This window comes from Herpailurus yagouaroundi, unplaced genomic scaffold, assembly GCF_014898765.1.
Source record: "Herpailurus yagouaroundi ecotype Mexico unplaced genomic scaffold, PumYag 163, whole genome shotgun sequence".
NCBI classification, from domain to species: domain Eukaryota; kingdom Metazoa; phylum Chordata; class Mammalia; order Carnivora; family Felidae; genus Herpailurus; species Herpailurus yagouaroundi.
In genome coordinates this window covers 17,499,971-17,522,366 of record NW_024412404.1, presented here as the reverse complement: position 1 = coordinate 17,522,366, position 22,396 = coordinate 17,499,971, and the positions used below count along the sequence as shown (strand labels likewise).

The 22,396-nt window shown below is 40.3% G+C and overlaps 1 protein-coding gene across 39 annotated transcripts in view; it reads left to right on the top strand.

The window, feature by feature from the left end:
- The window catches only part of KCNMA1 (potassium calcium-activated channel subfamily M alpha 1), a 736,361-nt gene that overhangs the window by 694,579 nt on the left and 19,386 nt on the right, over window positions 1–22,396 (top strand). For 20 of the 39 annotated variants that reach the window (XM_040485502.1, XM_040485501.1, XM_040485522.1 and 17 more), the window contains 2 exons: window positions 1,518–1,631; window positions 6,433–6,563. In XM_040485502.1, the coding sequence (XP_040341436.1) occupies window positions 1,518–1,631; window positions 6,433–6,563 (245 nt within the window). Of the gene's footprint in view, window positions 1–1,517; window positions 1,632–2,412; window positions 2,494–6,432; window positions 6,564–22,396 lie in introns of all 39 variants that reach the window. The other 19 variants (XM_040485497.1, XM_040485500.1, XM_040485499.1 and 16 more) reach the window with 1 other exon arrangement.

Genomic DNA, 22,396 nt, shown 5'->3' with positions numbered 1-22,396 from the left:
AACAAAACCAAATCCCTCATTTTTGGCTTAAACAAAAAGGAAAAAATATGTACAATTGACCTTTGAACAATGAAGGAAGTTTAGGGGTGCCAGCCCTCCTGCACAGTTGAAAATCCTGTGTAACTTAGGAGTCCCCAAAAACTTAACTACTAATAGCCTATTGTTGACTGAAAGCCTTACTGATAGCATAAATAATCGATTAACCTACATTTGGTATGTTATGTGTCTTATGTACTATATTCTTACAATGAAGTAAACTAAAGAAAAGAAAATGTTATAAGAAAGTCAGGATCTTAAATTGTGTGTGTGTGTGTGTGTGTGAGTGTATGTACAAAACCAATCTACCCTACCTCAGGATATTTTACCATAAGAAATTTTATATATATATATGTATATATATATATATATATATATATATATATACACATATATATATGTGTGTATGCATATATATATACACATAAATATTATATATAATTATTATATATAAAATATATACATAATCTCATTATCATATTGTATATTAAAATCTCATTTGTATATACTGTGTATAAAGTCTCACGTAGTAAGAATCCTGAGGTCAATTGGTTTTGGCTGTAGGGCTGGTTAATTTGGGAACTCAAGGATATTTCTTTCTATCATTAAGGCTGTCCATCATTCAGTTCAGCCAATGTCATTTAGTTGGTCCTCAACTGGTGCCCATCCTTGTTGCAAGATGGCCGCCATAGTTCTAGGCACTACAGATACCAGAGCAATGTCTAGTGAATTAAAAGAAAATCTCTTTGTATGTGACTCTTTTTAATAGCAAAGAAACACTTCCTAAAAGTCCCCGACAAATTTCCTCCCATTTCCCTTTGGCCAGAACCTATCAAAAACCCTGGCTTGAGTCACTCACTGGCAAGAGAATAAGTAATCAGTTGGTTTAAGATAATAGTCAGGATAGGTTAGGTTATGCTGTGGTAACAACAACCACACAAACCCTGGTGTCTTAAAGCAACACAGATCACTTTTCACTCACTCCAAATGCTTTTGGGTCTAGGTTACTGTCCAGGGCTGCTGCCCAGCCTTCATCTCCATAGTAACCCGTATTCCCATGGTTGCCACAGTCTGGAAAAAGAGGCAGAAAGTCAAGTCAAATATTTGTAACAGAAGTGATGGTGTACATTGTTCTGTTCACTTTTCATGGGCCAAAGCATCTCCTGTGTCACACAGAAGCACAGAGTACAGTCTTCGTGTCTGCCTAGAGGGAGAGGGGAACAAAAATCTATGAGCAAGATCAGTAATTGGTGTAGAGACTCATTTTTCGGGAACTATAAGGCAGGTTAGAATTATTTATAATGGCCTCCTACTTTGTGCTTCATGAAAGCCACACATCAGAGCTTATCCTGGGAGTGCTAATTGTTGACCTGTAAATAAAACATAAGCTACTTTTTTTATTATGTATATACATAATATTCATATTATTCCCAAGCTTTCCATGTCTCTGACTTTTCTTCCTTCTCTTTCTTTTTCACTAGGGTTCACACCTCCAGGAATGGACAGATCCTCTCCAGATAACAGCCCAGTGCACGGGATGTTACGCCAACCATCCATCACGACTGGGGTCAACATCCCTATCATCACTGAACTAGGTAGGGGTGAAAGACAGCTTTGGGTAGATTTTTTTGTTCTCTTTTCCAACCATGTAGGATATGAGGAAGTTGTCCTTTTTCTTAGCTCCTTCAGCAGAGTAGGCTCTAGTAGGGCTTGTTTGGGGGGAGGTGGAGAAAGGTATGAGTAGCAATGTGACAGATTACCAAAAGGAAAACTGATCTATCTTTCCTCTGAGAAGAATAGACAGTTTCCTTCGTGCTGGTCACTATTCTCAAAGCAGCTTGAGATGACGGATTTGAGATTGGGGCATAAATTAGGGAAGGAGGAGGAAAGGAGGAAAGGCATAATCCATGGACTCTGCCTGGTGATTTTCATTGGAAGCACCTCAAGACAGCTCCTACAATCAGAGCCCTCCCACTGAGGTACAAAGCCTCAGGACTAAGCCAAACCCATTTTGAGAACTGGGTGGAGGCGTTGGGCTAATGTGTAATAACCCTCCATTTAATCTATCTGGTTGAACTTCTCAGCTAAAGGTCATTTTCAGTGAATGTCACTCTGGCCTAAAGTAGGATGGGGTTTGGAGGGCCATGATTATTGGCCAGTGGAACCCAACTTTTAACCTGGCTGTGACAGTTTTTCCTACCATTTGTGAATTTACAAAACTGCTGAGTGGTGCCTTCCCCCCAAGACAATACTAACCACCTAAGGTGCTGGGTCTCTTTACGTTACAATGTTTCCTCTGTTATTCCCTCACTCTCTTCTTTTTCTGTACTTTCCTCCACTCCCTTTCCCCAACCCTTAAATGCTGTATCCAATTAGCTAAACCTGGCAAGTTGCCTTTGGTATCAGTCAATCAGGAAAAAAACAGTGGGACGCACATTCTAATGATAACTGAACTGGGTAAGAAGCACTGTTTTCCTTCACATCAGTATCTCCTTTTGTTCCGTGGTTGGTGTTTCCAACTATCATCGGCTTGTTTTTTTATTTCACCGGCTGTAGCAGAAAGACTACCCCATGGCACTGCTTTGAATGTGTTTTATTTGTGGCTCTGGTTGGAATCGACTGTCTTGTTCTGGCCTTTCTTAATGATTTTTTTCCCCACACAGCATCAGTAAACCTTTGATCACACCCATCTGACCTGGCAGTTGTTTCCAAAGCATCTTTGCTCTAATTCATTTTCTTTGGCCTGGGCCTTTTTTTTTTTTCTTTTTTTCTTTTCCATGTGTCCCCCTGCTTCCCCGCCTTCTCCCTCATATTCCTCTTCCAACATACTGTCAGTTTGACTGACATGTCTTCACAGCTCTCAGAGGAAGCCAAAGGAGAAATATAAAAATTTTAAGATAAGAAACCTAAGACGGAGCCTTCCCTCCAGCTGTTTATTTTCCTTTATTCTGACTTTATTTGCCTTCCCCCCCACTCCCCCCCACCACAAGGCCTTTTCTCAGAACCTCTGGTTCTGAAACCATAAAAAGCAGCCAGCTCCCAGGGGACCTTTTCTTACAAAAGGCAAGATTTCAAGAAGGGTGCCAAGGCTGAGGTGAGCCACCACTGAGGCACAGTCCTGCTCTCTGACCCCCATCCGGCCCGACCCAGAGCCTCAGGGAGATTCAGAGTGGACTCATCGGGAAGATGAAGGGTTCTGGTCGTGACTACATTTGTCAGGCCCTTCACACTTCCCCATGACTTGGTTAATGACTCTGTAAAAGGCACCCATCAGCAGCAGGTCTCAGAACTGGGGATTGATCTTCTAAATAGAGACAGCAAAAGTGCCGCTCTGCAGAGGGGTGGATAGAGAGGTGGGGAGCACCTGCCTTCGAATGACTCACGAATGAAACGAACATGCCATTCTCGTGGCCCCAAATATATTTCAAAATAAGAGAGCAGGCTTTTAACACAGTAATCTTGCTTGTGAGGTGTCTGGAAACTAAGGAATAAATTGTCCACCATTCAGCACTGCATTATTGGAGACGTAGCTATTTATCAGGACAAATTCACTCAGGTCAAGGAGGATTGCACTATTTTCTGTTTCCAACAGTAGGAGAGGTGTCTTTTTCATGTTTAGAGAAGTTGGCTAAAAGCCTGGGTTTCGGGATTGCTCTTCTCAGAACCATAGGGTTGTAAGAGACCCAGAGAGCGTGTGCAGCCAGGACGGCAGGTTGGAAAATTCATCCAGATATCTCCATCTCAGAAACCTTTAGTGGCACTTCAAAATCATCACTGCCAGGAATTTCTTTTTCTGTTTGGAATTCATGTGCCGCCAGCTAACTAGGATATCTTTATTTGTGATTAGCAGGAGAGAAAAGAAAAGGCTGGGTGGCCCAAATCGGAGGCAACAATGCAGGCATTCAGTTAGCATAATGGAATCTCCTGAGCCTTTGTTCCTCACCAGATCTCTTCCGGGAGCTCAGAGAACCTTCCATGTGTTCACCTCATCCTTACCTTCTGCCTTAAGCCTTGTTTTCCTAGTGCTCATACCACATTTGCAAGTACACCATCATCCACCAATCACTTGGCCTCCCTGCGTCCCCACACATATCTACTATTTACCTTCATGTTCTGAGTCACGTTCCACATTATGCCAACCAGTAGAATGCCTTCTAAAAAGCACAGGGGATGCTAGCACCAAACACGTTTTTAAAACTGTGTAGTATATTCCAGTCTTCACCCACTTGGAGAGTTTCAGTTGATGTTAGTGGATTGAAGGCTCCCAGAAGTTCCGCAAGAAGGAAATTTGTTTAAAGCTATTTCACCTGCTTTCCAGTTCTAGGAAACTGTACAACATTTGGGGAGGGATTTAAAAAAAAAAAATCCCTCTTAGCATCCGCATAATGACTGTCCTGTGAAATAGGCTTTGGATAACACTGTCTGCTCTCCCTCTGAGACTATCCCAGAACAAAACACAGGATTTTCAGGGAACCCTGGTTCCTGCCCTGGAGCTCTTTCCCAATGACTGAAATGCCTGGCTCGCTGACAATCTACTCGTGTCTCCCTACTTGTGGCCACATCCCCTCCAAGTCTAGTACCTCCCGTTCCCCGTGGTCTTGAAAAGAGGTAACAGGTGCTATAGCTTTTGGAGTGTCAGTGCACATGCTGTCCTTGGCTATTCTAAGTAATTGAAACCACACTCCTCTGAGTATTGTCCAGAGTTCATATTTCTGATCCACAAAGCAAGAAGTCTATACTGTAGCCTCTAAGATACTTTTGGGTAAATGGAGGGAAGAGAGGAAAAGCTACCATATGGCCCCAGGAGGGTCTCTCAGCAAGGTCTTACTTGCTTCCGAGAGAGGCAGAGGGAAGCTGGGAATTTTCATAATGTAGTGAGGTGGACAGAACATTGACTCAGAAAGGCAATCCTGAGAGCAGCTGATGTCTATCAAGGTCCTGGGCCAGGCTCACCAAACACAATCTTATAGGAGCCTCCTGCCAACCTCATGAGAGCTGCTATTATTTCTCCCATTTTACAGACAGACAAACTACGCCGTGGAATGATGAAGTGCCTTGCTTGTACAGGGTTTATACAGAGCCCAGATTCAAAGCTGACTTGTCAGATCTTGCATTTTGCACCTTAACCCACTAGCCTGTAATTCAAGTGTTGCTGAGCAAAAATGTTCCCCCATTAAAATTTTTCTGTAGGGAAACAAGATGGTGTCACTTAAAAATAATTCCATGCCTAGCCTCTTAGCCTATTATCATTTATTCTGCCTCATACAATAAACAAACAAAAGTTAAAAAAAGTTACCCAAAAAGTAACTTTCAGGAAAAAAAAATTAAAACAATAACTCTAGGAAAGAGAATTAGCAACTGATACATTTAGAAAGGAATCAAAAACAGGAAACCTCATCTATTCTTTTCCTAAAAGCACCGTAATTATTCCAGAAATCATGAGCGCTCATCTCCTCCCCCACCCCACACTTTCTTCCCTATTACTTGCTCTGCAAAACTGATAATTTCTGAAGCCAAGATGGGAATGGAAATTAATTTGTCATTTAATTTTTAATAAGTTAAAGACATCTCAGTGACACAGCCAATCAGTCTGCACGTGCCTGCCGGAGGAGTCCTTGAGGAATCCTCAGATGGAAATGAACTACAGCATCAAATGCTGCATCTACTTTAGCTGAAGCACATAAAAGATTGAGCTGTTTAGAAGGGGAAAGGGAGAACGTGGGCGTCCCCATGCAACTCGGAATGCACAGAAAGTCTGTATCAGCAAGCAGCTGGAGACAGCCAGGAATCCATCCCACCTGGGGTCACCGGTCGGTCAGACAGGGCCTGTCAGTGTGTGCCTAGATTCAGGGCTAGGGACACCAGGCTCTACCCAGGCTGACCCCCGGCGGGCTAGGTCCTGCCTGCAGGTGAATTCCTTGCTATGTGCCTTTGCCGTGTTCCCAGTCTATCGCTCTTCAGTCTTAATAAATTGCTTTCTTTTCCTGTGGCTAAACTTAGCATCCCAGCATGGCTACTCATGGCTACTCATCCTTGAAATATGTTCATCTCTCAAAGGACTTGGCTACCGAAAAACACTTCAGGGTGTTCTTCGGTCATGATTCTAAAACTATACCAAAGGACTGACCAGCACTGTCCAGCAGTACACCGGCAGCCTGCCAGGGAGCAAGGCTGCTTGAACTCATTGCTCTCCAGGCCTGAGAAGCTTGAACAGTCACGTAGAAGCAGTCCATTGAGTCTGCTGGCTCCCACCCCAAGATTCATTTACAGCTTCTCCCATGCTTTTCTTTCTTTTTCAGTGACCTCAGTGTTGCTAAACAAGTAGCCTGCTCTTTCTCTGGCTTCACTGTTTGTGTATGGTCTTTGGAGCTAATCCTCATTTTACGCTTTTTCTAGTGAACGATACTAATGTTCAGTTTTTGGACCAAGACGATGATGACGATCCCGACACAGAACTGTACCTCACGCAGCCATTTGCATGCGGGACAGCATTTGCAGTCAGTGTCCTGGACTCGCTCATGAGTGCGGTGAGTGGGTGCGGGATATGGGACTGGAGCACCTCTGACCTCCAACGTTAGCAGCCTAGGCCCGGAGCTTGAGCTCCCGGGGAGAGCATGACCACGCAAAGCTTGCAGTCTAGAAGGGGATACCGATGTTAGTCAGACTGCTGTGTAGCTAACACAATATTTGGTTATGAATTCTTGAAAGTGTGAGGAAGGTAAGGAAGAGGGGAGATTTTGTGGGAAAAGCATCCCCTGAAGAAGAAAAGCAAATGCAAAGGCCTGGCGGTGAGGGAAACTGACAATCTTAAGGAGGCCAAAGAAAGCCTGTGTAGCGGGGCCACAGTGAAAGAGGGAGAGGGGAGGGCGAGGCAAGTTTGGACCTGCAAGACCAGAAAACTCATTTTTATGGCTTTGCTTTTTATCTCAAGGTATATGAGGAGGCATTGAGGGTGGTTTTAAGCTGGCAAGTCATGTGATCAGGTTTATGTTTTAAGAGGATTGTCCTGGCTGGTGTGTGGAGGATGGCTTAGGAAACAAGATGGTGGCAGGAAGTCTGAGCATATGAGGCTATCAAAGCTTGGACGGGGATAGAGCTGGCGGAGCTGGAGGGAGTGGGTGCATCTGAGCAGTGTTGGTCAGGAAAATTGATAGGACTTGGAGATAGATTGAATATGAGCAGAAGATGGAAGAGAACAAGGTGTCAAGGGTGTCTCTTCCATCCCTGCCCATCACTGAAACGCAAGTCCTGGGAGGAGACCTCGCATGAGGGCCAGGCCTAGCCGGTTCTCTGCTGCCAGGAAGGAATGAAGCAGTGGCAAAGAGAGGAGGACGGGCTGGCTGAGGAGGTCAAAAGCATCATTGGTTTCTTTTCTAACTTGATATGCACCAAACAGTCAAGGCATTATTTTTTCACTTTTGAGACTAAAAACAAATAACAATTAAAAGCAGGCCCGGTTCATGAAGCTATCTTGAACCAGAAAAGGCAAAAGCAGACACTAGAATAGGTTATTATTGAGGATTGTGAAGTGTTCCCACCGAATGTCTTTATTTATTAGAAAAGCCTCTTTATTTTGGAGCCCTCAAATTCACAATTTATGAAAATACAGACACAAGCTGGATAAAAACTGACCTTTGAGGAATCCACGAAAAAGTGTTTTATTGAACACATTAAAACCGTAAACATAGCTCAGTGAGTTTTTATACACATGCATTCCTTAAAGTGCTTAAGAAGGCTATTCTCCTGAATGTGTTAAACAACTGATATGCTAATTATGCATTATTCTCCTCTATTCATTAAAGCTGATCCCAGAAGAACCTCTATTTGAGGAAAGAAAAAAACATAAAGCTTTTTAAGACTAATTTAGGTTATTCGGTATTTCTGAATGTGGTCCAACTGCAAGCACATCTTATTTAAAAAATTAGAATTATGGGTTTAAAAATAATTGTGAGACAATATTCATCTGAATTAAGCTTGACTAGGCATCATGCCAGAACTTAGCTTTCCAAGGCAAGAAGGAGAGAAAACTGTCCGGGGAGAAGGCACTCTTGGTTTCCCAGGACTTGTGATTTCTTTCTGACTGCCTGCTGGTTCCAGGCGTAACCTTTCTACCTGCTAGTGATGTTGGGCTCAGTTTGGGCAAATACCTTAAGCAAGCCAGAAGATGGAAGCTACAGGATGCGCTCATACAGTGCCGAATTGTCGGTATGGTCTTCAGTTTCAGCCGGATTTCTGTAATTCATCTCTTTAGAAATCTCATTTGACTTCTGATCCTAATTAGAGAGATTACAGAAGAGTGTTGTCACTGAGAGATGATGAAACTGTTTACAGTAGATTTTTTTTCCTAGAACTACAAAATACTCTATCAACAATTTATAAAAATCCAAATTTATAAAATTATTTATGTGTCTACCTGTCAGACATTCAGAATAGTCCAGGCAAGACCAGCTCTATAATTAGCAAGCCCACCTTTTCATACATTATTAAGAATTTCAAAATGATGACAGCAGAGCTTTAAGCCAAGTGAGGGGCTCTCCTGAGCCTGGACCCTGGGTGACTGCACAGGCCACACACCCATGAAGCCAGCCCTTCGTACCAATAAAACCAATAAAGTTGATTTTAAGCAACAAAGAACTTCACCCCTACACAACTGAAGGGGCCCACGGTAGCCACAGGGCGGGGGTAGGGGGCACATCTGGATCTGAGCTGCACAACTCTCTGTCTGTAGCACCACCAGGGAGTCAGTTCTTGGAAACTCAGATGAGAAATCAAAGTGGGTTGGCTTGAAATTTTTAAAAAGCCGTCTCTAATCTCCTTTGAAATGCAAACTGAAGTGTCTGGGAGAGAGTGGCTAAGGCATGTATGGATGCTACGGTCTGCCAGCAGCATTCCTTCTGAATTCCAGCCTGGGAAAAAAGGGTATCAAGAATCTAGTAACTGTCATTGTACTCATCACCAGCTTCATCCGTTGAGGGCCCAGAACCGTGAGAGGCACTTCAGCTCTAGCGTCTGATCTTTTGGGCAATAACGTGCACAAACCTGAAGCAGGACATATTTAACCAATCTACTGACAGTGACTTTTCAAATCATTAGTCAAAATGCGTATCCAGTTATTCCAGGCCTGGTTTTCATTGTCTGGGACGAACAAGTTGCACAGTGAGGTCTTGAATTGAGTCGGGTTCCTCAGACCCAGTTGACAAAAATATTACCTGTGATTTCTTTGCATTCTACCTCATGTATGAAAAACCAGGAGATTAGTCAAGAACCAAGGCAATAACTAGAAGGAACTGAGAGGGTTGGCAGGAATGTAAATTGAGAAACTGAGGCCTCTCCAAGCAGCGGGAGCCAGAGGTAAGCTTCATCCCAGGCACTCGCCTACAAGCAGCATGCCGACGTTTACACACACACCTCCTCAGATGTCCATGATCTCCTTTTTCTAGCCCCCAAATTGCCATTTAATCATGTGTCCAAACATCCCCTGAATATTGTCCTTCATAAGTCAACTCCTGCTGCTTCCTGCTTCATTTGTTAAAAGAGTAATGTTTTGATTCATCGCAGGCAGTCCTGAACAGATAGGGATGTTGCAGACATGGCCTCACGGCTGCCTCCTGCTAATCAGCAGCAGAAACACATGATGAGAGGGAGTAATTACGCTTGTGGGTGGATGCCTCTAGGAAGACGACCGCAAAATAAGAAATGTGTTTTTCAGAATGGTACCAGCTTGCCGGTCACACACAGACGAGAAAGACGAAAGGAAGCCTCTTTGTATTTAAAGCTAAAACTGGCATGCTAGTATTCAGACTTCTTTTCCACAGCTACATACTCTTCCCATCCCTCACCCCCAATGTGAGTTCTACCTGGACCCTCCCTGGACAGAAAAGATAAGTCATGAACTAAGAGTCCGACTGCTTGGATCCAGAGCCCAGAACCACCATGTACTGGCTGTGTAACCTTAACCTCTCTGTGCCTCAGTTTCCCTATCTTTAAAATTGGGATCATAACAGTACTACCTTGGCTCAGTTGGTTAAGCGTCCGGTTTCAGCTCAGGTCATGATCTCACGGTTTGTGGGTTCGAGGCCTGGGTTGGGCTCTGTGCTGACAGCTCAGAGCCTGGAGCCTGCTTTGGATTCTGTGTCTTCCTTTCTCTCTCTACCCCTCCCCCACTCGCACCCTCTCTTTCTGTGTCAAAAATAAATAAATATCAAAAAAAAAAATAATACTACCTTCCTCACAGAATTGTTGAGATAATTAAATGAGTTAAGATTGTAAAGTGACTAGTGCCGTGCTTTGCACATGACAAGCTCTATATGCATTCATTGTTACTAATCGATGCCTTCACTGGGCACTTAACTAAATGCCAGGCACTATTTTGATGCTGAGGATTCAGTAGTGAAGAAGAAAGAGGAAGACCCTGCCCTCCTGTTGTTAGAACTTTCATTCTAGTGGGGGATAACTATGTAAATGACAGCAGCTATTGTTACTGCTAGTAGTAGTAAATGAATACTATGAAATGGGCAAGACTGATTTGAAGAACATAAAATAGTTTGCATGGGTGTAGAGACCTGTGTTAGCAACCATGGTCAGAGCAAAGCTATCTTAACAGAAAACTTGGAAGCTGACACCAAAAAAAGCAGAAGAAGAAAGCGCCTGGGGGTGAGGGCGACTAGCTTTCCAAAGCAGAAGAAAGAACAGGGCAAAGGCTGAACAGTGGTGCTGAGCTGGGTTTGGTTTGTCTGAGAGAGTAGTTGAAGGCCATCATGGTTGGAAGATAGTGGATACCGGGGAGGGACATACAATAAGCAGTCAGACAGGCGAAGCTGTCGTCCGTACTGTGAGTATTCTGCGTCCAAAAGATCACACTCGGCAAGGTTCTAAGTCCGGGGTTAAACACTTCAGTCCTGGTTAGAGGATGCTTCTTCCTTCGGATGCCACTGGCATCCTCCTAAGGGCACTGCTTCCTGTGTGTTCTGGATGGAAGGACAAATCCATCACTGAATTGAGTCCTGAAGTAACCTCTGATTATTTTTCTGTCCAGTGTGCCATCCTAGTGCACTCATTTTAAGAGAAGAAAGAAAGAGAAACAGCACAATATTTTGGCACGAGTACCTGGACTGATGATATTTGGCTTGTAATGATGGGTCTATCACAGAAGTCTCAAAACAGCACATAGCAGGCAACACCCATCCCACAGACAGGTTCTGCATTTCCAAAAGGTTTTTAATGTTTAAATGGAATCTGCTGCCAATGTTTTAAAATCACAAGATTACACATAAAATATGGGTTTCCAGCTAATTTTGATTGGAGTCACAAAGCAGATTCCCAGATGCCCACAAAGCAGCAATTGGTTAGAGCTGAGCGATGGTCCCCTTAGCTACAGCCCACACTATTCCCCATTGGATTCTACCAGGCCTGTTTTACTCGTGCCACTGCTCCCTGACTGTCCATTCTGCCGAACCAGACTTACAGGCCTCCTGCTTCTAATTGTGTGAGCCCTCACGACTATCATCAGAGAGCATCCTTGGTCTTCTGGCCATTTGCCTGTCCTTTGAGTCAGGAGGTTGAACATGTGATGTCCATTTTCTTTGAACCCTCAACCTTTCTCAGACAGAAGTATACCACACTGTACCATCGTTATCAAAGGAGTGCTGAGAAGACAACCCCTTCTGGGGAGAAAAGAGGGCATCCTGTAATGAGAGCTGATGAATTCCACTGCACAGTCGCAGTGTTGTTGCTTTTTTAGAAAATAAGATTCCCTGAAGTTTCAGATTTGTACATTCTACCTAACCCGGAAAAAAATACAGAGAAAGACATACCTACCAGTGTAAAGGGAAAGGGCAGAGGAGAACCAGAGGCCCCCTTTTCCAGTGTCCTATACATCCAACAAGCATTGCAGGCACAACAGAGGATGCCGTCGTATCGAGGGACCCCCACTGCTGAATCCCTCAGGAGCCCAAGAAAAACTTCAGTATGAGCATTTTATCCCATGTGTACCTCTGCTTTGCCCACTGCACCAATGCCCAGGGTGAGTGTTTGCATGTTCAATAAGTTAGTATTTCATAAAAAAAGGCAAGGACATAGAGGAGAAACAGTGTGGCACCAGCCCATGAATTAGGACTTAGAGCTTCTGGTCCCAGCTCAGCAGCATCCTGTGTCTGTCTTTTCCACTGTCTGGGGCTCAGTTGGGTCTAACTGTTAATGAGAATGATATTAACAGCCTCTTACCACATTCAAGGAATCAGGTAAGGACAAAGGTAGATGAAAATCTTTCACAGAGCTGACAAATATTTCTTAAGATCAAATGTAACTACAAAGAAGTAGATTATATATGTGTGTGTACATATCTATGCATGTACATACATGCATATGTGTATGTACTCACAGACACATATATGTTATGCTTCTGTATTCTATTATCTAATATCAGAGAGCTGGTCTCTGTTTGCCAGAAATTACCGAGCTTATGTTGGGAAGAATGAAGAATGTGACCATCTGGAAGATGGACCCACATGATTTACTCTCTGTTTTTTTTTAATTATTACTTTGTAAAATTTATTTTGAGAGAAAGAGAGAACAAATAGGGGAAGGGCAGAGGGAATCCCAAGGAGGCTCTGCGCTGTCAGCACTGAACCCGATGCAGGGCTCAACCCTACAAACTAAGATCATGACCTGAGCCAAAATCAAGAGTCAGTTGCTTAATTGACTGAGCCACCCAGGCTCCCCCACACGATTTACTCTCTTAGTTGTACTTGCATTAAGGAGGGTGTTTTGGAGGGGACAAGTTCTCAGTCAGCCCAAGCTAATCCAGTGCCACGTTAACATAAACAGATTATTCCTCCATGGCCCTCTTCCTTACATTCCACCCTAAAGCCTCACTTCCTCTGCTCACTAGGTGAGAGACAGCCCGTGGGCCATCCTGAGGCAGACCAGCTAGCGCCAATGTCTGTGTAGCAAACGGTAGTGAGCTGTGTTGCACCTGGAACATACCACTGCTGTCACATCAGGCCAGGAAGGCCTGGGATTGGGAAAAAAAAAAAAAAAATCAAATCGTTCTCATCCCTCATGAAAGAAAAATACTAAAAATAAAAATCTACACCATGCAAACTAGCAAATATAAAAAATGGCAGCTATGGCATGGAAAATGACAATTTTAGAGCAATTATAAACGAAAGGCAAAGTGCCATTAAAGTTAAGGCAATGTTATTAAAAGATGTGTTAATTTTCAGTTAAATTTTCTATAAAAGACCAATTAGTTTAACAGGCTTGACAGCATTAACTGTGAAACATAAGCTCTGGTAATTATACTTTAAAAAAATAAAAAGAGGAAGATGCTCCAGTGTGTTAGAAACACAGGCACAGAGGGGTGTCTGCAGAGCAGGCTAGGTGGCACTGTGGCCTCAGATTTCTCTGTGCAGTCAGGTCCTCTGCCCAGGGTTTCTCGGCTTCCTCGAGGCCTGTTACTCCGTCTATATCTGAGAAAGGTCAAAGTTCTGAGGCCAAGGAGGTCATGCACGTGGTCCAGCTCTCTGATAGGGGAGTTGAGAACACAGAAACGTAGGGAGACAGAATTTTCTAAATTGCTTGCATTGCTAGTTGGTTGTTACTTTTATAAACTACCATTTTTTGAGTATTTGTTGTGCACTGAAAGTTACACAAAGTATCTCATTTAACACTGTAAGCTGGCTCATACTGGGTTTTCTTGGATTCCGGTTACATGGATGAGGAACTCGAGGCATAGTAAAGTCAGGTAACTTTCCCGTCGTCATAGCTGTTGAGTGGCGAATCAGCGATTTAAAGCCATACCAGCTGAATTCTGAAGTCAGGACCATGTTGTCTTACCTGGAAGAAAAGCTTTCCTGACTAAGGATGGAGTCCTGACCTTGGTAGTAGGAAGAGGGGCTCCCCTATTCCCTAGACAACATGTGTGTGTGTGTCTCTCTCTCCCTCTTTTTTTTTTTTTTTTTTAACATTTAACCTTTATTTATTTTTGAGAAACAGAGAGAGAGAGAGAGCATGAGCAGAGGAGAAACAGAGAGACAGAGAGGGAGACACAGAATTCAAAGCAGGTGCCAGGCTCTGAGCTGTCAGCACAGAGCTTGACCCAGGACTCAAACTCACAGACTGTAAGATCATGACCTAAGCCAAAGTTGGACGCTTAACCAATTGAGCCACCCAGGCGCCCCTACATGGGTCTCTTGATTCCAAGCACAAGAAAGACCCTAACTTGGTTCCCATAGGCTTCCCAAAGCCCATGTGACACAGGAACAGCCATGGCCTCTGCCCATAGCATCCCTGAAGACTAGTCCGGCTAAGTCTGGAGGCTCTATACAGAAGTCCCTCACAAGGCTTCCAGCAGAAGTAAGATGAACACAGTCACAGAAAAGGCCAGCAGTACAGAAGCTTAGGAGGCAAAGGATCACACTTCCATACTGCAGTCCTCCCTCCAGAAGTTTGTGTTTCTTCAGTTCTAGTGTTTCTATTAATCCAGAAAAGAATTGTGCCTTCTGGGTCAAGGGAGTTGTACGGAAGTTTGCTGTAGCTGGTGCATCCTCCACAGGAATTGTCTGTGATAATTGGTATTTGAAGTCCTAGCATCTGGTTTGCCGTGTGGTGCTGAAACAGCCACTTTCTATGCAGAAAGCTCTGGATTTGGTGCTTAGCTGCAGACCGATGTTATGCTCTGTGAGTGATACCCCAACCACAGGAAGAAGTCTGTGCCTTCCATTATGACCAGCTGGATATCCTTTTTCAAGAAAAGCATGGTCTTTCCACCAAGTCACTCAGATCACAAAGAGACCTTGATGCATGCTTAGAACACAGCCATATGCAATGCTCAAAGTACTTCTCTGCAGGCTGATTATTGAGGCAGCAGAATAGGAGCAAGAGTGCTCTGCTGACAGACAGACGTCATTATTCTCTGTCATAGCCGGTATTGTTGCCCGCAGTGCTGCTTCTTGATGCCTGCATGGAAAAATCAAGGAGAGAGGTCTGGGATACAGAGCCAGGTCAGAGGGCAGAGATTTGTGTTCAGAGTTATGAGTGAACTCTGTGTTGTTCGGGCACCCATGAAACCCTGTGGCCTGCCCTGAAATTATACCTGTGTGATGGGAAATTTTGAAAGTGACACACTCTGAGCAGCATACAATTTTAGGCACAAACCAAGACCCAAGGCTTAGTAGATGCTCAATAAATGTCAGTGACTGATTGATCTGAAGTTTGTGTTGTTTCAGTGTAACTGGTTTCAACACAGAAGGGGAAAGCCAAATCCTAAAGATTTAACAAAACAATAATCTTTCATGTTGACCTTCTAGACTTTGCAAAACAATTTATAGTGGTTTTTGTTTAAAAATCATTGACTGTTTTCATTAGAAATGTTATTCATACTCAGTGTGGGGTATTTTGAAAGCACAGGAAATATATAAAGAATATATATATATATATATATATATGTATATATATATATATACATACACACATACATAAATATATATAAATATATAAAGTGAACCATATTTTCAACACCCAAAGATAAGCATGATTAATACTTTGGTATATTTCCAGGGTGCCTGGGTGCCTCAGTCAGTTAAGCCTCTGACCTCAGCTCAGGTCACGACCTCACAGCTCGTGGATTTGAGGCTGCATCGGGCTCTGTGCTGACAGTTCAGAGCCTGGAGCCTGCTTCAGATTCTGTGTCTCCCTCTCTCTCTGCCCCTCCCCTGATCATGCTCTGTCTCTCTGTCTCTGTCTCTCTCTCTCAAAAATGAATAAACATTAAAAATTTTTTTAAATATTTTGGTGTATTTCCTCCCAGATGGATAGATAAGTATGGAATCATTCAGTTTTATTATGTTGGTTTTTTTCCCTTTTATTTTCACAGTAACTATTTTTTTTTAATTTTTATTTATTGAGAGAGAGACTGAGCAAGCATGACCAGGGTAGAGGGGTACAAAGAGAGGGAGAGAGAGAATCCCAAGCAGGCTCCATGCCCAGAGGAGCCCAATGTGGGACTTGATCCCATGACTGTGAAATCATGACTTGAGCCGAAATCAAGAGTCAGATCCTTAAGTGACTGAGACACAAAGGCACCCCCACACTTAGTATTTATCCAGAGCATTGAATCATGTCGTCTTACTGGGTATCCTGATTTGCAAAGCCTTCATAGGATTTCATGAGATTCTAACATATAGCTATTCCAGAATCTATTTAACCATTACCTATTTATTGTGGGGCATTTCACTTAACATTTTTGTTGTTGTAATAATAATTAACCCTGTGATAAACATTATTGTACATAATCTTTGAACAAGAAGCAGTTTATTATCTTGAGGCAAACTTTCTGAGTTTTTAACAAATATGAACATTTAAAGCTCTTGATGCTTTTAATATTGCCAGGTTATCTCCTATTAATTTGCACTACCATAACTGTTATATAAATGCCATCCGATGCACTCTAGTGGACACTATCATTTTCTCTTTTAACTGTGTTTATGATAGTTTTGAAGTATATAAACTTCTAATTTGTATGTAGTCATGTAAATGCATATTTTCTTTTGTGAATTATTCTATACTGGTATTTTTTTTTTGTTTTGCTTTATTTTGTTTTGTTTTATTCTTTTCTATAGTTTTTATGCTGAAAAAGTGCTTGCCAAACAAGCGAACTCTCAGGTGTCCTGAGATCAGTTCAGTATTCAGCTATATTTTCATCAGGTTGTTTGTGGCTGTGTTTTTTGGCTTTTAACTATTTTATAAACATTTGTTTCCTTTCTTTTGCCTAGTTTCATTGAGATATAATTGACTTTTAACACTATGTACATTTAAGGATACAGTGCAATGATCCAATGTATGTATTATACTGAGAAATGATTACCACAATAGGGTTAGTGGACACATCCATTATCTCACATAGCTACATTTGTGTGTGTATGTGTGTGAGAACTTTTAAAATATACTCTTAGCAACTTTTAAATATGTAGTACAGTATTGTTAACTGTAGTCACCCTGCTGTACATTACATCCTTAGAACTTATTCACCTTATAACTGGAAGTTTGTATCCTTTGACCACCATCCCCACATCCAGCCCCTGGCAACCACCAATCTGTTCTCTGTTTCTGTGAGATAGTTGCTTGCTTATTTATTTATTTATTTATTTGGTTCCACATATAAGTGAGATTATACTATATTTGTATTTCTCTTTTGGACTTATTTTACTTAACATAACGCTCTCAGGATTCATCCATGTTGTTGCAGTTGGCAGGATTTCGTTCTTTTTATGGCTGGATATTATTCCATTGTGTATATATATATATATATATATATATATATATATATATACCACATTTTCTTTATCCACCCATCTGCCAATGGGCGCTTAGGTTGTCTCCATGTCTTGGCTATTGTAAAAAGTTCTGCAGTGAACATGGGAGTGCAGATGTATCTTTAAGATAGTGATTTTTCATCCTTCAGGTATATACCAAGAAGGGGAATTGCGGGATCATATGGTAGTTCTATTTGTAAGTTTTGAAGAACAATCATGCTGTTTTCCATAGTGGCTGCACCAATTTACGTTCCCACCAACAGTGTACAGGGGGCTCCTTTTCTCCTCATTCTCATCAACACATGTGTCATTTCTTGATTTTTTGACAACAGTAATTCTAGCAGGTGTCAGGAGACAGCTCATTGTGGTCTTGATTTGCATTTGCCTGACGATTAGTGATATTGAACACCTTTTCATGTATCTGGTGGTCATTTGAATGTCTTCTTTGAAAAAATGTCTATTCAGTTCCTTTGTCCATTTTGTGTAGGATGTTTTTTGTGGTTTATTTTTGCTGTTGAGTTATACGAATTCATTCGTTCATTTCCTTTTTTTAGAAATTTAATATAAATATAAATACATTTTCATAGTCAAAACTATATAAAATAAATAAAATTACAGGAAAAAATTGAAGTCAATCAGAATTCTGTCACCCATAATTAATTACCAAGTAAAATTTGAGAATACAATTATTTTTACATAAATAAGCCTTTATCTGTTGAGGTCTACACTTTTAATGTGAATTTTAGATCATGGCATTTTTTTTGGATACTGCTTTTTTGAATATTTTGCTATTATATCGTATAATTGTTACTGTGCCATTAAATATTCTCTGAAAATGTAATATTAATATCTGGACAATATAACTAATGTAAATGTATTGTGACTTATTTAATCATTACCATATTGTTGAAGAATTTTTTCCAGATAGCCAGTTGCCCCTAAATCATTTGTTGAAGAAACATTTTTTTCCCTTTGGTATATAATGCTTTCCTTATCATATTAAACAACAGATTAGCAAACTTTTTTTTTGTAAAGAGCCAGATGGTGAATATTTTAGGCTTTTGAGAGCCATACATACTCTGTAAGTTACTTGACTTCTGTCATTCTTGCACAAAAGCCTACTTGTAAACAAATGGGCATGTCTGGGTCCCAACAAAGCTTTATTTAAAAAAAAAAACAAACAGGGGGCAGACTAGATTTGGCCCACAGATTTGCCAACTCGTGTATGAAGGTTGTATACCTACTAGGCTCTTGTTCTCACTAATCCATTCTGGTTGATTGATCTTCTCGTTTTTAATATTGTCTACAGTGTTTAATTATGAAATATTTAATATTTATTTTAACACTTGGGAGGACAACTTCATAAACTGTTTCCAGAGGAAATTTAGCATATTCATATCAAGTTTTTAAAAAACCCAGTTGAATCTATGACTAGACATATATCAAACTTAAAAATTTTACTAGAGGGGCGCCCGGGTGGCTCCGTCGGTTAAGCGCCTGACACTTGATTTCAGCTTCAGTCATGATCTCACGGTTCCTGGGACTGAGCGCAGCCTCAGGCTCTGGACTGACAATGTGGAGTCTGTTTGGGATTCTCTCTCTCTCCCTCTCTCTTTGCATCCCCCCTCAAAATAAATAAAGACACTTTAACTTACTAGAGAAAATATGACATTATAGTAACATCCAGTTTACATGTTAAGGAACATGGTCTTTTTCTCTATTTTTTCTCTTTTTCCTAATAATCTTATCTGTTGGTAGATGATCATTACTTTGCTTCCTGTTGAACAACAGTGGCTGTTCTTCTTATTCATGACCAGTAACTGTGACATTAAAGAGAGCTTCTGGAATAGGAGAGTTAATTCTCAAACGTATATGACACTATATTCTCTTTCTTATTTCTAATTTTATTTTTTAGTTATATTTGTCATAGGCTTGCTTATTTTATTTTTTCCAAGAATTATTTCTGGTATTTATCAATTTAATAAATATCCTCCTGCAGTTTCATTAATTGATGCCTTTTCATTTCATCCTTCTGCTTTTCTAAGATAAAAAAGAACAATAAAAGACAATTCTTTTAATGCTTAGCATTATTTATTATGATTCTTTTGTATTTAATAATAAAATCATTTAAGGCTCTGAATTTGTTTCTGCAGCTTTGGCCTCAGTCTATGACATTTTTACATCATTTTCACATATTTAATTTTTAAATACTCTATATTCTAAGTTTGATTTCCATCTTGACCTATAGTTAGGTTTTAGAATACTTTTCTTTTAAACTTGGAGATGCTGGAATATTTACTTTTATTTCTATTATTATCTTAATTTTTTAAATGTAGACCCTACAGCTCATACTTTATTTGTATATACTGAGATTTTATACTTTGAGCTGTGGATTTTTTTTTTTTTTTTTTGGTAATTATTGTTTGGGAGCTATCTAAAAATGTCACAAAGTTTAGCACAAATCTACTAAATCACTTGCATTATATCCTTAATTTTCTTATATTTTGGTTTGAGCTGTGGAAGCTAGAAATACAGTGATATTTTACATAGTCCCTTAGTCCACATTTATTTTACTCTAATTGCTAATTAGTTTTGCTTTCTCTATTTCAGTTATATTATTTTGTCCATAAATAGGTAATATCTTTATTGTAAATTTTAACTCTCAATATAAAGTTAACTTGCTTAATGTAACATTTAACATTTTACTCTTGAAATACAGTTTTCAATGGCTGTTTTATTTTGTTTTTTCATGTTTCTTTATGAAGATATCAGAGTTTGATTTTCATTTTGGCTTTTGAACAAGTCTGAGAATCTTTGTAATTCAACCAAATCACTTAGTTCGTATCTGTTTAGTTATTAACATATAATGCTATAGTTTTGCATTATGCTTTACACGTGCCTCTGTAATTGTGTCTTTTATTATCCATCTTTGGGTGTATGGACTATATTTTTGTATGCTCGTTGACTCTAGTGGTATGTGAACTATCTATATTCTATTTTTGATTCTAGTTAGTGGTTACGAGGCATTCTATAAATATGTGTGAAAGTATATTTTCTAAGCATTATTGTCTAGAAAAATTTAATTCTTGATTCTTCCTTCTATAAGATCAAGGAATTCACATGCCTTTATATCCATCCTCCTCTCTCCTACCTCATTTTGTGGACTTTTAAAAATTAACGAATGTTACTGTATTAACAGATAATTTTATGTCATTTTTTCCCCTCAAGGATTACTTTTGACATTTGCATTTAGTTTAGTAATAAAAAACACAACCATTTATTAAATTCCACATTTCAATACATTTCACCAGTATTTTTAAAACAAATTTGCTCATTTTTTAATTTCTAAAAGTTTAAAATGATCTTAAAGGATGCAAGTTTTTTTTCTGAGTTTTTTTTTTTTTTAATGTTTATTTATTTTTCAGAGGCAGAGACACAGACAGAGTGCGAGCGTGAGCTGGGGAGGGCAGAGAGAGAGGGAGACACAGAATCTGAAGCTGGCTCCAGGTTCTGAGCTGTTAGCACAGAGCCCGATGCAGGGCTCAAACCCACAAACTGTGGGATCATGACCTGAGCCAAAGTCAGATGCTCAACCAACTGAGCCACGTGTTTTTTTTTTTTTTTAATGAAGTAAATCAATAAATGCTTAGGTACTCAGAGATTCAAAATATCTTTTTTTCAAAAATATTTTTATTGCCTTCACAAATGATTGATGATTTAGCTGTATGTAGAATTCTTGGAATAAATGTGTCTTTTGAAATTTCAGTTGGCATCGTTCTTAAGTTTTCTAGAGAAGTCTCTGGCTAACCTGATCTTGTACTTTTTATTTTTGTACAGCATTGTGTTAGGTTACTTTTTTTATTTAATATATATTTTTTATATGTTTATTTATTTAATTTGAGAGAGAAAGCAAGCAAGAGCTGGGGAGGGACAGAGAGAGAAGGAGAGAGAGAATCCTGAGCAGGCTCCACACTCAGTGCAGAGCCCAATACGGGACTTGATCCCACGACCCTGGGATCATGACATGAGCCAAAATCAAAAGTCGGACACTTAACCAACTGAGCCACCGAGATGCCTTTCTTCATTTCATATTTTAAATTTAAATATTTGCCTAGTACAGATTTAGGTGTTAACCACACTGACTTGGTGAGCCATTTCAATCCACATCCTCAGTTCATTCTTCAGCTCAGGACAGGTTGTTTTCAACTGTTTCCTTGCTTGCTTACTCATTTTTACCTGCTTGAATTTTGTTTACGACATTAACTTGTGAACACTTGCTATTTATCGATTTGATGTCTGTTGTCTTTCCTCAGTATCTACCAGCATTCTCATAGAGACAGACAGATGGAAGGAAGAAGGAAGGGAGGGAGGGAGGGAGAAAGGATGAAAGAGAGTTTCTACATGTGGTTTTGGCCAACTTCTTAGTTTTACTTCCACATCACTGACTATGTGATTTTAGTTCTACAACATACTGTGTATTTTTTGTTGTTGTTTTGGCAAGAACACTTCACATGAGATCTACCCACTTAAATTTTTCAGTGTATCATATAGTACTGTTAATTACTGTTTCTTAATGGATAAAAATCTGGCCATTACAAGTTTAGTTTACCTTTTAGCTGTTTCTCTTGTTTTAGGACCTTTGCTGAGATATGATTACTAATCCTGCAATTCTCCCACTTAAAGTGCGTAATTCTGTGATTTTTAGTATAATCACAAGTATGTACAGTCATCACCACAGTCAATTTTAGAACATTTTCATTGTCTCAAAAAACAAACAACAACAACAACAACAACAGCAACAAAAAACCCAAAAAACCTCCATACCCTTTAGCAACCGCCCGTAAACCTCCGTCTCCCTCCCTCAGCACCAAGCAACCATTCATTACTCTATCACCTATATTTCTTGATTTGGCTCTTCTACATATTTCATATAAATGGAATCATACAGTATGTAGTCTTTTGTGATTTTCTTTCACTTAACATAATGTTTTCAAGGTTCATCCATGTTGGAGCATGTTTAGTACTTTGTACCTTTTTATGGTATGAAT